Genomic DNA, 15,914 nt, shown 5'->3' with positions numbered 1-15,914 from the left:
GGATGCTTCCCATGATTAGGACTAGGAAGCTTGTCAGGACTGGTGGAAAAATGGATGGTGAATCCTAGAGGAGTCACCCAGGAGCTGAAAACTGGTTCAAGATCTGAAGACCAAAGCCACAGTGAAAAGAACAGAGTGAATGTCTGTGAGTTGCCCAGTCAAAGTTCAGACCTTAAAGGACATACTGTAATAATTTATGGTGAGGCTTAACGATTATCTATCTCAGGAGGGTAATCAGAACTGAAGCTCAAGAAGGTTTCTCCAGGCTGTAAGTTAACCTAGGACCAATGAGCTGTGAGGGAAACTCAGAAACAGTTAATGAGAAACAGTCTGGTCACCAACACAAGATTCTGGCATACTTTTTTTTTTAAATAGCTTCTATGGATAATATAGGTAAGCTGATTAATGAAGGTTGTATTAAATTTTGTTCTAGTAGTGAAAATAAGTTCCGCATTTACTGAGACAAAATATAATCTATGGAAAAAAAGCAATATTCAAATGAATCAAAACAGGATAAATATAGTGTCTTAAAACTGTATCCTTGGGGAATAATGGTTCTAAACAATATAGTTTTTAAATGTCACAGTTCTCTAACATGATATTTGCGGTGCTATTCCTACTGTATATGCATGGGATAGTCTTTTATTTGCTGCTTCGCAGACATCTCTGGCATACACGTAAAATTCTGGAAGAGGGAACTAGACCGACACTTTTGACTATCCAGCCATTTCTAACCTCTTCTTCCAATTTAGGGACAGAGGGGAGCCAAAGCCCATCCCAGCAAGCAAAAGGCACAGGGTAGGATACTCCCTTGACAGAATGCAGTCCATCACAGGGCACACACACAGACAAGCACACACTTACACAAGGATCAAATAAGATACCAGTATGTTTTTGTATTGTGGGAATAAACCATGGCACCTAGAAGGGACCCACACAAACATGGGGAGAACATACAAACTCTAAGCAGACAGCACCCCAGGTGTGCAATTGAACCCAGGGACCCAGTGCTGTGAGGCAGCAATGCTAACCACTGTATTACCCTGTTGCCCATTTGTTATACTAAAATATTTCATTAACATTCTAAAATATAAACAATAAAGAACAGATGGTAATTTTAAAGTAAATCCTTAATGGTGGTGTAATGGTGTTTAATTTATAACATAATTCATGTTAACATATTTTGCAAATCAACAGACAAACAGAAAATATGTTTTAATTTTTTTTGCAACGAGCTGTTTATTCCCAGATGTAGTTTTATCTATTCCTGCACCGAAAGAAAAAGTTTTTAATTAGCGAGGATTTCCTGGACTACAGTGTGTGTGTATACAGCGCCATCTTTTGGTGACATGGGAAATAGTACAGAAAATACAGTACACCTGATCACAGTGGGACAATCAGTGTTGTGAAACACTGGAACTTGTCAAGAATTGGTACTGTACATTATATAGGGGCACTGTTATTTATTCCAGAGTCAACATGCAAGATATCCTTGATTTATATGTCAGACAAATTGTTATTAAAGACAGCAGTGTGGAGTAGTGGATAGGGACTCTGGATCCATCAGAAGCTGGTGTTGTACCATCAGGGTAAAATCATAGACAGGCAGGGCTCAGGACTACTTCAGTGCATCAGGAGGCACCTTTGGCAGCAATTATAGCTGCAAGTCCTTTTAGATAAGCCTCTACCAAATCTGCACACCAGGCTGGTGTATACCCTATCTTCTTACTTAGCTGGGGACCACTGATGCACAGCAATTTTTTAAAGTCCCGCACAGACTTTTAATCAGATTCAGGCCAGTAGCACTCAAAGGCTACCGCAGGGTAATTGTGGCCTCGTGCTTTGGATTCATGTCCAGACCAAAGGTGAATTTTCCTTTTAGGACCTTAGCCAACTGAACCAGAGGTTCAGCGGTTCCCCTAAGGTTTGCCTGTACTTTGCTTCACCCGCTTTTCCTCAGTATCAAGAAGCTTCCAGATCCCCGCCGATATAAAGCAATAGCATTATGTGGCTACCACCAGACTTGACAATAGGAATGCTGTTAAACAGATGATGTGCTCTGATGGCACTGAGCTAAATATTTACATTTTGCATTTAGACAAAAAGCTTTCTATATTGTCTTGTCTCATGACAAATGCTTTTGCCATATATTTACATCCATCCATTTTCTAACTGCTTCATCCAATTTTGGGTCACATGGAAACTGAAGCTATCCCAGCAATCAACGTGCGCAAGGCAGGATACACCCTGGATGGGATGCAGGACAGACACACAAACACAGACAAGCACACATTCACACCAGGGCCAATTTCCGTAGAGGACAATCAACCTACCAGCATGTTTTTGGACTGTGGGAGGAAACCAGATCAATCAAAGGAAACCCATGCAAACACAGGGAGAACATACAAACTCCACACAGATAGCACCCCAGGTCCAGGATTGAAATCAGGGCCCCAGAACTGTGAGGAAGCAACACTAGCCACTGCGCCACTGTGCTACCTCTCACACACTGTATTTACAGTATTACTTTAATGGTTTGTTGCTAATTGCAGACTTGCGAGATTTGAGATGGCTTTTCTCAGTAATGGCTTCCTTCTTACCATTCTGCCTTACCAGTCCACGTTTGTGGAGTGACCAGGATATTGTTGACTCATAGACATCTTCTCCTGTCTCAACCTTTGAACTCTGTAGCTCTTTCAAAGGCCTTACATTGGCATCCCTAACCAGTTTCCCCCTTGCCTGGATGTTCAGTCCAGTGAGATAGCCTGATTAGGTAGTATGTGGGAACTATGATACAACTTCCTCTTCTCAGTAATCAATTTCACCATGCTCTATAGGATATTCAGTATCTTTGAGATTCTTTATACCTTTCTCCCGATATGTTGCTTTCCCACTTTCTCACTGAGTTATTTCAAAATATCCCTGTTCTTCATGATTGAATCCTTGCTTGAAATTCACTACTTGTATGAGGGACCTCACAGAGACAGGAATATTCTGAAATTAGGTAAACCACTATTATAGCACACAGACAGAGACCATTCATCTAACTATGTAACTTGTGAATGTAATTTTGTTTACCAATTTAAGTTTGCCTTAGCAAAGGGGGTGAACACTTATCTATAACACTTTCTTTGCCGTTTTAACTTATTCTTAAGTTCTTTCATTCATAGAAGTGTCCACTATAATTATTTATGGTTTCATTAAAAGTATTCACTTTAATAATATTGAGACTAAATAATAGAGACTCAGTCTATTCTGTAGTTTTGATACTGTGTCTCACAATAACATCCAAATGATCAAAGAGTGGTACTAACAGTTATCTCAGATTAAACTTATTCTCTATTAAATCATTAGCTCTCAGAACATAAACATTTAACAGTGACCAGATCGTTCCTAGGTTCTTAAAACGGATACTTAAAAGCACTGACCAAGTCAAAGAAATGGACGTCTTCAAAATCAACAGTGAAACAAGAACCAGAAGACACAAGTGGATACTATACAAAAAAGGTTTTACAGACTTAGAACTGGGGAGTACAGTATACTTCTAAAAACTGTAATAATGCCAAATTTGAACATACCTTATTTAACTTGATGAAGTAATCTAAGCCAGCTTCCAGTGGATTTGTGTCACAGTTCATCTAGGAGAAGGATCAGTATATTACAATCACACACACACACAATATTAAAATATTGTATTACTATAAAATAATCCAATAATGTATTACTATTACTTTAATAGGCATAATTAATATTAAATTATTGAAACAATTCTTAGGTTCTAATAAAAATAACTGAGTTAGTTTAAAAAGGAGTTTTGCAATTAAAAAGCATCTGGCCTGACAATTATAGCTAAGAGTACCCACTGTTAAAGTTGTAATATCAGTAAATCAATCATATTTCTGAGGGACAAAAGTAGCCATTGCTGTTAAATTCAGTTCCTGTATATTAAGTTTATTAATGACTAACATGTTTCAGAAAGTGTGACTTTCATTAACATACTTGTAGAAATAATAACCTTTATTTCATAGGGAAAACTAAATGTGCATGATTCTGTACAATTTAGTAGAATGAGTTACTTGAACAGGATTACTGTATCTTAATATATTTTAATTATACAATCATATACTCATGATCATATCATATGGTATGTAATATTTGAAGAAAAAAACAAGAATTACACAGAGGCTGCAGTACACAAATATTAATTTGGCTGACACTTTTGTCCAAAGCAACTATCTAGTGTATCCTTTTTACAGTTAGTAAAATACCCTTCAAAAAGTCATCAAAATATAACTTTCATTACAATCCTATGCATCCTAGCTACATCCTCAGCTCCACTATAGTATCAACATGTCCCTGCTTAAAAGTACTTAAAAATCTAAAAAATCAGCAATATACTTGGTAGCTCTGAAGAGGAGTTAGGGACAAAATTAGATTTTCCCTTAAACTTAGGCTAAGATTAATATTACAACTGTATTTTAAACTAGATAAAAAATATACTGCATTAGGACTTGCCATAAATAAAAGCCAACCTCCAGCTTACAGAAAACTTCACAGCTATACATTAATCTTCCAGCTCAGACCCCGATCCACAGCAGACATCCAAAAAGAAGACAATGTGTTTCGAGGCACCTGCTTAGATCATTTTTAAAGGTTTTACAGGAGTTCTGCTCTTGTTGCTTATCCCAATAATGCTGCACTATTTTCATCAGTTTAGCGGCAAGGCTTATTAATAAGAAAGAATTAAGTGTTCTGAGCTTTCCCAAATGAGGCCTCATCTCTCTGTTCATCTCTGTGGTGCAGCCACAGAGAAGCTATTCATGCAAGCTGATTTAAAGATGTTTTCTTTTGATAAGGGACAGCTCCCAAAGGGGGATGCACTTAGCTAAGCCTGGCTATCATGATCAATGGTCATCCATTGGCGCCTATCTGTCTAGGGAGTGCCAGATGGACATCTGGACTGCATTCCTAAGTGTCAGGAGTAAGTGACTCATATCTCACCTTGATCAACCAATCAGGGACTGGTAGGGCCGAGTATCCCACGTGGGACTGTGATGCCCATGGAACTTTCAGCCAATGAACGAGTTGAAGTTCCTCCAGGTAAAAACAGGCAACACAGAGGGCCTGGGAGAATTCTGTGGACTTTTCTCAAGGGAATTCAAAGGAGAATTCCAGGACAGGACGGCCCAGGAGCAGAAGGCTCCCAAGGGCAGGACATTCTCGCAGCGCGCCTTCTGACCATCCTGAGACTCAGCCCGGACAACCACGGAACGGCCAGTGTGTCCGAGTGCCAGAACTTTCCTCTGTTCTAAGAGTCTAGAGCGGAGGTTGCCAAAGAGTAACCAGAGGATCCACCCGAGGTTAGCATCAGCAGCAAGCCTCGTGAACAGGTCAGAACTGTGGACAGCTGAATCACTATTCAGAACTAGCGCTTCATCAGTAACGAACCGGTCCTCTTCCTGACTTGCTGTGACCCACAGTTATCTTTTCTCCTGTGCATAAACTTTGCTAGTTAAAGCCAACACTAACTAGCCGGTCAGTGAGCATCAGCAGCGCACCGTCAGAAGCCGCACAGCACAGTCTGGCACCGAGCCAGAGAGCGCGGATTGGACAGCAACAGCCTGAAACTGTTTCTTTGTGCCCGCAGGAGATCTGAATCCCCAAAGATTGGATGAGTATTCAACTTCAATGCATTACAGCTCGATAATTCAATTGTTATCCCAACCAGTTGATATCAATTTAATTCCTAAGAGTTCTGTACTTGTTTTGAGTATCTAATGTAGAAGTTGTAACCAAGTTCAATTACGAAACGGTCTAAATGAATGATATACTGAACGTATGTCCTCTTGATATGTGTAACACTTCGTAACTGACTGAATATATAACTTTTGTATTTTGATAACCCTCTCGATAAGATCTGTTAGGTTTATATGCATATTCTATGTATTAATAAATGTATCCTCGTGTATTAGTACCTGTGTGTGTGCGTTGTTTGAGTTATATCGCATGGTTGGATTCTAAAGCCATCAAAAGAATCAATTTTGTGATTTACTGCTACAATTAATAATTGTCCCAGTAAATGCCCAAACCCTACAGAACTGGTGCCTTCAGAGAGCACACTACATTTTTTATTGGCGTCCCTGGACCGGCTATGGCAAGACTGAAATGAGTCAACCAAGCGGAATAATTCAATATAAAACGCCGCGGGTTTCATACACGACAATACAGTGTGCTGAAAGCCGAAAAAAAAAGTTCCCCTTGCTCTTTAAGCAGTGCTTGACTGTTTTGTGATCTTTTGCGATCTACCGGGTTGATTGCATACTTGATCTTGTGGTTTTCTGTGGTAAAACTGTGATTTCGTACTTAAAAGTAATACTCTTTAAGTTTAACGATGGTTGCTAAAAGGTCTGAATTCGAGTCGCTATTAAGCACTCTCTCTAGCAGCGACGGGTCTGACCACGATCTCTGCCATATCTCCGTCAGCGGAGAAGCTAGAATAAATCTCCATTCTCTGAGAGAGCTAGCGAAGGACATAGAGAGATTTGACCCCGCAGTGTCAGAGAATAATATCGAGAGTTATTTTCAGGACCTCAGGTATACCCTGCAGTATCTGCCAAACGCCACAGAACAGGAGAAAGTGTTTCTGGTCAGGAAAACTACCAGCAGAGCTGTACATGAGTGGATGGCTAGGCAGATGAAAGAAGTCTGTAATGACTTTGAACAGCTGTGTCAAGCACTTATCGAAGAATACAGTGCGTTTATTGACCCGACTGCCGCGATAGCCGCCGCCCTTAACATTAAGCACGAGAGAGCAGAGTCCCCTCGCAAATATTACGAGAGACTTAGACGAACTTATTTTGCAGGGCGAAATGATGAGGGTTGCGAAGAGAACACACATTTCAAGGGTTTATTCATTGCGAATCTCCACCCGTCAGTCAGAAAGATGATCTTAATGCATACAGATGCACAGACCATGAAAATGACTGATATTAAGAGATTCGTGCAGAAAGCCTGGGAGTATGATGTCCAAAGTCGCTCTGAGCAAAAACCTGTTAAAGCGACTGTGTTCGCCGTCAGAGCCAGCAGGGTTAATTCCCTCCTGCTCGAAGGAGCACAGGCTCCTGAGCTGGCTAAGCCCCGTTCCAAAGCAGGCACACAGGACCGCACCCAGCGTCCTAAGTGCCATGAGAACACCGGGGGAGGGAAAGGGCTAGATAAAGCTGAACAAAAGCATTCAGTAGCCGCCCGCCTGGCCAGGCTTGAACAAGCTTTATTAGGACAGGGACAACCGCTCCCCAAGGCTGCCGGAAGCGTGAATGAGCTGATACTCTCCACTGGAGGAGGCGGAGACCCGCCCCCTCTCCCTCCCTCAGTCTATCTGATTGAGCGGAAGGGTTCCTGCCTGGATAAGGTCAGCCACTCCCAAGCGAGTGCTGACTCCACCCCTGAAGTCACAGAGCAGGCAGTAAAACAGAGAGGAAAAGCAGGAAGCTTTTACCTCGAGGCTGCCATGGGAGATGTCTTACCCAGTGAGACACTGATTGACACTGAGGTTGAAAGGTGTTTGATGTCACACGGCAAGCTCAAACGGGTAGAAAAAGAAAAGGGCATGCAACTAAGAGAGGAACCTTTGGTGGATCACCAGAAAGGCAAAGTGTGGAAACAGGTCAAGGCTCCTAAGCCTTCTGTACAGAAGGAAAGGGGGGTCAAGAGGCAGACTGTGCTCACACAGTGCCCACCGAACACAGAAGCCCATGCGGAGATTCCTTCTGTTCCCTCTGGACAAGAAATAAAAATATTTTCTTGTTCCCCGGATATACAGGGAAGTCGTGTCCCGGCTGAGGTCACAACAGCCTCCCTGCCACAGGAGCGGTGCTCCAAGCAGCCGCCTGATCCACCAGGTAAAGCACACCCCTTTTACATCCCTAGAGAGGAGCAGATCTCCCCACCTGGCGATGAAAATGAGCTTTCCCTGTGCACCCTGGCACCCAAGAGGGGTCAGGAACACCACCCTGCAGTGGTGGAAGGGATCCAGATGGCAGGAGAGCAGGTTGGTTATGTAGCCCTCACCCTTAGCCCTGAGAGGTCCTCTATTAGTGAGGATCTGCTTGAGCAGCTGTCACAGGGCCACCGCCAGGTGCCCCTGGTGCAACATTCACAGGTTAGACAGGAGGTCCAGCTGGACGCTGAGACTACTGCACTGTGGACACACCTGATCCCAGATGCCAATTCCCTCTGCTGTGACCCAGGGAACCTGCAGTCAGGTAACATTATTTCTCACAACTACCAGGTAGTGAGTGAGACTGACCTGATTGTTCCTGCCTCAACGGCAGGGTTGCCAACACACCCAGTCCCCAGGAATGGACAGGGAATGAAAGCCGAGCCGGTTTTCTCACAGCCACCAGCTCAGTCTGTCAGTCTGAGTCTGACCAACAGTGGTTCAGCCAGACTGGAGCTGGATGGTCAAGTCACCCGCCTGCCAGTGCAGGACATCGCAAAGAGGGATGTCAGAATCCCTGCCTGCACTGACATGGGCCTGGTGAGTGATAGTAAGTTCAAAGACAGTGAACTAGCTATCTCACTGCTGGGGCAGCTCCCTGAACCCTTAGCGAGGGAAAGGGGGAGCGAGCAGGTGTCCTACACCCACGCCCAGCGAACGACTGTAAACATGCCGATAGAGGGATTCCTCAATCAGGAGGTGTGCAGGGTGGACCTGAACAGTGAGAATGGGATAACAATCCCAGATCACTCAGGTGCTCCAGATGACCACTCAGCCGAGGGTCAGGCATGCTCCACCGTTGCACCACCCCCTGCAGGGTTCCTAGAGCACAGGCATGAACAAATTGAAAAAGCAGATGCCCTGGAAAAGGAGGAGCAGCATCAGCAGCTGCGTCAGATTTCCCCAGATTTCCAGGATGTTGGTGCCCAAGATGCCACAGGGCATACTGAGAAAGACACCATGTACACGCTGTGCCAGCTTAGAAAGGCAACAGTCACTTAGAAGGAGATGACTGGGATCAGCCACCCGAAAAGACTTTTGGGAGGACTGATTGCTGCCACCACTGTTGCACGTTTGCTTTTTCTGGTAGGTTTGTGTGCTACTGGCACTCTCACCCTGACTGCCCCAAGAAGGCAGGTGTCAGAGATGCCAGAGGGTAGTGACAGACTGTATCGACAGCAGCAAAAGTTGGAAAGCTTAGGGAAAACCCTACAGGCAACTTCCTATGCAACAGGGTTAAACCTTATTCCCCAACCAGTGGACATGATTGTTGGTGTTATACAATGGGTTTATGCTTGTGTGCAACAGGCCAGAATGTTGACACAAGACCTGTTAAGGGAGTTTAGTGCCACTGTAGCCAGTCTAGCCATGGCACAATTCCCAACCCACTTGATTCCACTCTTCTCAGTATAGGAGTATGTGACATTAACCCCATCGCTCATAGCTCACCCAGAAGGCAATCCAAGATTGAATTTGGTTCCAAATCTTGAGATGGGTATGGCTACCAAAGCTATCCATTGGCTGTGTCTAAACGATTCACCAATGAAGGGTGTAAAGCTACTAATGGGCAGAGGGAGGTTAATGAACCCCATGAAGAGCAGGTGGGAAGTAAATGGCTGGTCAGCACACCACATTTAACTGTCACCATGACTTGTGACAGGCATGATACAGCTACCACAATGCAGCTACCTAACCAAATAGTTTTCCTGCAAGTTCCCGAGGAGGCCACACTGCTCTTGAACTTAACACTGTACTGTCTAGAACCAGACAATATAAGACCAAACTTGAGGTCATGGATGCCTTCAGGTGCCACACTATTGAATTGGATAGAAATCCAAGAAACAGTAAGCCCTGAAGAGGTACAGGTAGTTAGTTTGCTTTAATGGAACAAACCTCCAAACCACCCTAGCAGATACCCAACACAGGTGTTGTGGTTTATCGGGGGGCTGGGAACAGGAACTGTTGTTATTGTAACACTACTGCAAGGAAGCTGGATCATGACTGACAATGTACTCTGAATGCTGTACTCTTACATCAAGATGTACTCCAGGTAGCACGAATGAGTCAAAGGTAGCATGTCAAAAGAAAGGAAGTGACTTCTCCCCAAATATCTACTACAGAGGTATCAGATAATGACAGTGAACTTCCTGATGTGTAATTCCTAGACTTAGATAATGTCTCCTACCGTGTTTATACATACTCCAGATGTTATTCATCCTGTTTGTATCCAATGCTGGTTCCGGTATGAATTCTCGAGGAGTAATGTGGACATTTAAGATTAATGTTCTAATGGCAAGGGACATCACTTAACTCTGTTTTGTTTTGAAGGCAACAATGCCTCAGGACCTCGTGACCTTCAAAAAGGGGGGATATGTAGTGGCGAGGCTTATTAATAAGAAAGAATTAAGTGTTCTGAGCTTTCCCAAATGAGGCCTCATCTCTCTGTTCATCTCTGTGGTGCAGCCACAGAGAAGCTATTCATGCAGGCTGATTTAAAGATGTTTTCTTTTGATAAGGGACAGCTCCCAAAGGGGGATGCACTTAGCTAAACCTGGCTATCATGATCAATGGTCATCCATTGGCGCCTATCTGTCTAGGGAGTGCCAGATGGACATCTGGACTGCATTCCTAAGTGTCAGGAGTAAGTGACTCATATCTCACCTTGATCAACCAATCAGGGACTGGTAGGGCCGAGTATCCCACGTGGGACTGTGATGCCCATGGAACTTTCAGCCAATGAACGAGCTGAAGTTCCTCCAGGTAAATACAGGCAACACAGAGGGCCTGGGAGAATTCTGTGGACTTTTCTAAAGGGAATTCAAAGGAGAATTCCAGGGCAGGACGGCCCAGGAGCAGAAGGCTCCCAAGGGCAGGACATTCTCGCAGCGCGCCTCCTGACCATCCTGAGACTCAGCCCGGACAACCACGGAACGGCCAGTGTGTCCGAGTGCCAGAACTTTCCTCTGTTCTAAGAGTCTAGAGCGGAGGTTGCCAGAGAGTAACCAGAGGATCCACCCGAGGTTAGCATCAGCAGCAAGCATCGTGAACAGGTCAGAACTGTGGACAGCTGAATCACTATTCAGAACTATCGCTTCATCAGGAACGAACCGGTCCTCTTCCTGACTTGCTGGGACCCACAGTCATCTTTTCTCCTGTGCATAAACTTTGCTAGTTAAAGCCAACACTAACTAGCCGGTCAGTGAGCATCAGCAGCGCACCATCGCAAGCCGCACAGCACAGCCTGGCACCGAGCCAGAGAGCGCGGATTGGACAGCAACAGCCTGAAACTGTTTCTTTGTGACCGCAGGAGATCTGAATCCCCAGAGATTGGATGAGTATTCAACTTCAATGCATTACAGCTCGAGAATTCAATTGTTATCCCAACCAGCTGATATCAATTTAATTCCTAAGAGTTCTGTACTTGTTTTGAGTATCTAATGTAGAAGTTGTAACCAAGTTCAATTACGAAACGGTCTAAATGAATGATATACTGAACGTATGTCCTCTTGATATGTGTAACACTTCGTAACTGACTGAATATATACCTTTTGTATTCTGATAACCCTCTCGATAAGATCTGTTAGGTTTATATGCATATTCTATGTATTAATAAATGTATCCTCGTGTATTAGTACCTGTGTGTGTGCGTTGTTTGAGTTATATCGCATGGTTGGATTCTAAAGCCATCAAAAGAATCAATTTTGTGATTTACTGCTACAATTAATAATTGTCCCAGTAAATGCCCAAACCCAACAGAACTGGTGCCTTCAGAGAGCACACTACATCAGCATAAACTGGCATTTGAAAAGACTTCCTAGGAAGGACATCCCATGGTGTGGTGCAGGGCTGAAACCTCCGTCACACTAGAAAACGTTTCCACCATATCCTCTCACACTGAATATACTGTCACTTAGTGTATGACAACAAGTCGTAGCAGAGAACTGCAAATAATATAATCAGCCCCTTAAATTCCTTTCTTCAGCTCTAAAAGACCAAGGAAAACGTCTGCTCTTTGCTGACCTCGGCTCCCCAGGCCCGAAAGGCCTTTTCCATGCGCAGCGAGCCCATGGCGTAGGTGCCAAAGTTGTCAATGGCCTCTTCCTGCCCTGCCTGCATGATGGCCTCATATAGAGCAGCAGTTTCCTGTCGGTCATGGTACAGCTCCCAGCCCAGCTCACCTGCAACACAGTCGGCAGAGAGCTGAGGGCTCATACAAACTTCCGCTTCTCAAAAGGACTTTAACTTTCGCTCTCCTGGGATTTCGACGGGCTTTTGACACTTGCATAAATGTGATATTTTTGCTAACAGACTGAAAAAGCAAAGATGAGATTACATTAGTTGCGGTTACTCTGAGCCTTGGATGGTAAGATTTGTCCAACAGCTATTAAAGCAGCCTAGACACAGCACAGTGGCAAGAAGCAGAATCCATTCAGCTGCTTTTATTCTCCTCCAGTTTAACACCGCATGTAATTGTTCTTCCCCTTCTGACATTTTTCTAACTGAAGCCTTTTTTATAAACAAGAATTTCACCATACTTGATGTTTCAGTTTCAAAAGATTGGTAGTACAACGTTGGTAGTACTTATTGTATTTATATTGTTGAGTCTGTTCATCACTGTGGTTCCCACAGAAAAAGGAAAGGATGACACGCAAATACAGTATTTTAATCAGACTCTCACCTGTGTAAGATATTCTGATGGCTCTCAGAGGAATGTTTGCGACCTTGATGACTTTGCACTGAAGGAATCTGAAGGCCTTATCGCTCATGTCTTCTGCTGTCAGTTTCTGAAGAACTTTTCTGGAGTTGGGCCCGGTTATGCCCAGGACCCCTATGTCATCAGTGACATTGTTAATCTCTACGTCGTAGCCTCCATTAGTTGCCTCCTGTTCAATCCACCTGGCAAAAAAAAAAATGGTCAAAATTCAAACTTATCTGTCCAAAGCTGAAAAAGCTTTTACTATACTTTCTCTTACTGCTTTGTTGACACACTGTTGCTTGCAAGCTGTAAGTTACTTTACTCTTCTTTTTAAACTACTAAACTACTAATGAACAATTTCTTGTATAAATGGGATTTTTTACAGTTAACCAATTGTACTTCATTACAGTACATTTAATTTATCACGGTTTTGTAGGTCACCCTGCATAGATAATTAAGAAATTAAGAAACAAAATCTGAACTACAATAAGAAGGTTCTGGCTGGTGTATGTAACATAGCTAGTTTGGTTTTCCCTATTAAGATATGGGTAAATTTATGGAATATTTGAAAGGCATTGCAATTATTATAGTACTAGTAACAAAACAATTCAAACAACACCAACGACAGAGGTAAATGTACAGCAGCTCAGACCAGCAGGTATCTAACTGTAATAAGAATTTTAATCAGCTTCAGGTACATACAGTTCTCAGAAAGGCACACTCATACAGTCTGAATATAGTGAACCTCGTAAACAGCTACTAAATCCCATTTCCCATTTTTTGATGGCAGTTTAGGTTATGGGTTGCAAATGGCATTTCTAAACATTTGATAATAATAAATTTATTAAATTTATTGAATGTGATAATAACCAGCCTTTACCGTAGATTAACTGTGTTTATTAGCAATAATACCCTTACCCTGACCGTAGTCTGATGACTACTAGTCTAACCCTATCCATAAAATCGGGGTTATGTAATAAGCTTTTATAACTGTTTATTCATAACATGTTAGTGATAGATAATTAAGAGATTATTAAAGCAATGACCGAATCTAAAGAGTGACAATTTGTTTGATAAATTTCCTTGAAATAACTGCATTTTTGTTAAAACTTTAAGATCTCAAAAATGAGTGGTGAATGATTTCTGCTTATACACAGCATTCAAATAGGAGCTAATGAATAGGGTGCTTGCACACAAAGGCAAGGTTCTAACATTACAGAGAGCTTAAATACACTGCTGAGGAGGCCCCTAACTTCACATATTTCTGTTAGTAAGTAAGAGACATTTAATTCTTGTATAAATCTAGCTTTATTGGAAACCATGTATAATGTTATGGTAACAGTGCCAGAAGCACTGTAGTGCACTGTCATCCAGGCTATAGATTAAGGGAAAACTGTGCAAAACTGTCACTGTTGTTTATGCAATGAATAGAAAACAAATTGAACCCCAATGTTATTTAAACCTTAACTGGCTGGAAATTCACGTTCCACACAAACGTACTACTCAAAACAAAAATCCCACTGTTGAGTGTGAGTTTCTATTGCCCTGGTAACCAGCTGGATCTGAGACATACTGGAGAGCGACAGAAATGAACATGACCCGACCTGAGGTCATGAAGTTCAGAACCAGAGCCAGTGACCAAGAGGAACTCTCCTGGGGAGAGATGGGTAACTGTAACTTCAGCATACACCCGGCCCTGAGGAGTCAACATGTGGCTAATGTTTGTTACACCAACCTGAAACAAGTCAGAGCAGCGAGAAACATAATTGTCAGAAAAAAATATTCCATGTACATTAATACAACACATGTCTACCCCCGCAAAGGCTACTTCATATGTTCCAGAGTTAAAACAGTAGTTGATACCTTCAGCAGTTTTTTAGCTTATCTCTTGATAAGTAATCTATTACATGAACTTGACTGAAGTTTTATTACAGACACAATTTGTTTTCATGGATTATTATTTTGGATGTTGACAAATTGTTTTAGAGAAATATATTAGTGAAATCCAGGTTTCTGCAGTAAGTGGTGTTCGTAGAACTGTAGGTGGCGCCCTTCTCTCAGAATTAGAATTTCCACAAAAAAAAACATGTACCAGTATGGTGACTGGTGCTTCAGTGGTGAAGAAGGTACCACCATTTGAATAGGACACTGAAGAGAAGCCTTGACCACTGCCATTAATGATCCCATTCCACTGGCTGTAAGACTAGCGGTGTTAACATTGCCCCATCCATCCATTTTCTAAGTGTTTCATCCATTTCAGGGTCACAGAGGAGCCGGAGTCTAATCCGGCAAGCAACGGGTACAAGGCAGAGTACTGCCTAGACAGGGTGTATTGCAGGGCACACAATCATTTACTCACACAAGGGACAGTTTTCACAGAAGCTATGAACCTAACAGCACATTTTTGCAATGTGAGACAAAGCCCATACAAACACAACAAGGAAATACAAACTCCACACAGCTTTCTGTTCTACCTTTAAGATCTCACAAATGCAGAGTGGTGATTGATTTCCACTTCTAACTGGTATTTAAGCCAGAACCCTAGTGCTGCAAGGCAGAAATGCTAACCACTGCACCACCCTGCCACCCAGATGGGGAACAATTACATTAAAATAAATTCAAACACATACATTAATCATTTATCAACTAAACAGGTGGTTTGTTAAATTTAGAAATCTAGAGACTAAATTCTAAATACCTATCAGCCCTCAAAGACTGAATTAAGAGAACCCATATTCTTTTAATTGATTAGATTACTTTCTTGATCCATCAAAAGTCTACAGATGTTGCCAATTTTTATACCTACAAGAACAACCAGTTTTGGGTCTCCCAGATCATAGCTGGAGACCCCTGTTCTACAGGATGGATTTCCAAACCTCATCCTCCATGGCTGCAGTACTGCAGGTTTTCATTCTAGGACAACTCTTAACGATCTAATTGAACTAATTATTGAGAGCTGTTCAACAGATTTTCAAAGCTCTTCATGTGGTGCCAATTTATGCATTTGGGTGCTTAGACTTAAAAAAAGAGCTGCATGAATTCTGCTCCCCAGGAATTGAGTTGTGAGCTGCTGCTGTTCAGGTACTGTAGCCACTTGATGCAAAAAATATATATTTATATATAATGCAGCCAATTCAATGTTCGCTGCATTCGTCAGTACTCATTACAATAGGAATCCCCAATCCTGGCCCTGCAGGGCTGGTGTATCTACAGGTTTTC

The 15,914-nt window shown here is 42.6% G+C and overlaps 1 protein-coding gene across 1 annotated transcript in view; it reads right to left on the bottom strand.

Annotated features, from left to right (window-relative positions):
- dmgdh (dimethylglycine dehydrogenase) overlaps positions 1–15,914 on the bottom strand; it is a 41,647-nt gene that overhangs the window by 4,089 nt on the left and 21,644 nt on the right. The window contains exons 11-14 of the mRNA XM_088629602.1: positions 14,300–14,430; positions 12,678–12,895; positions 12,020–12,177; positions 3,579–3,638 (exon numbers count right to left, since the gene is read on the bottom strand). Of these exons, the coding sequence (XP_088485728.1) occupies positions 3,579–3,638; positions 12,020–12,177; positions 12,678–12,895; positions 14,300–14,430 (567 nt within the window). The remainder of the gene's footprint in view (positions 1–3,578; positions 3,639–12,019; positions 12,178–12,677; positions 12,896–14,299; positions 14,431–15,914) is intronic.

Source organism: Lepisosteus platostomus, chromosome 4, assembly GCF_059453375.1.
Source record: "Lepisosteus platostomus isolate fLepPlt1 chromosome 4, fLepPlt1.hap1, whole genome shotgun sequence".
NCBI classification, from domain to species: Eukaryota; Metazoa; Chordata; class Actinopteri; order Semionotiformes; family Lepisosteidae; genus Lepisosteus; species Lepisosteus platostomus.
The sequence above is the reverse complement of the archived record's forward strand: the minus strand, read 5'-3'. Positions and strand labels throughout refer to the sequence as shown.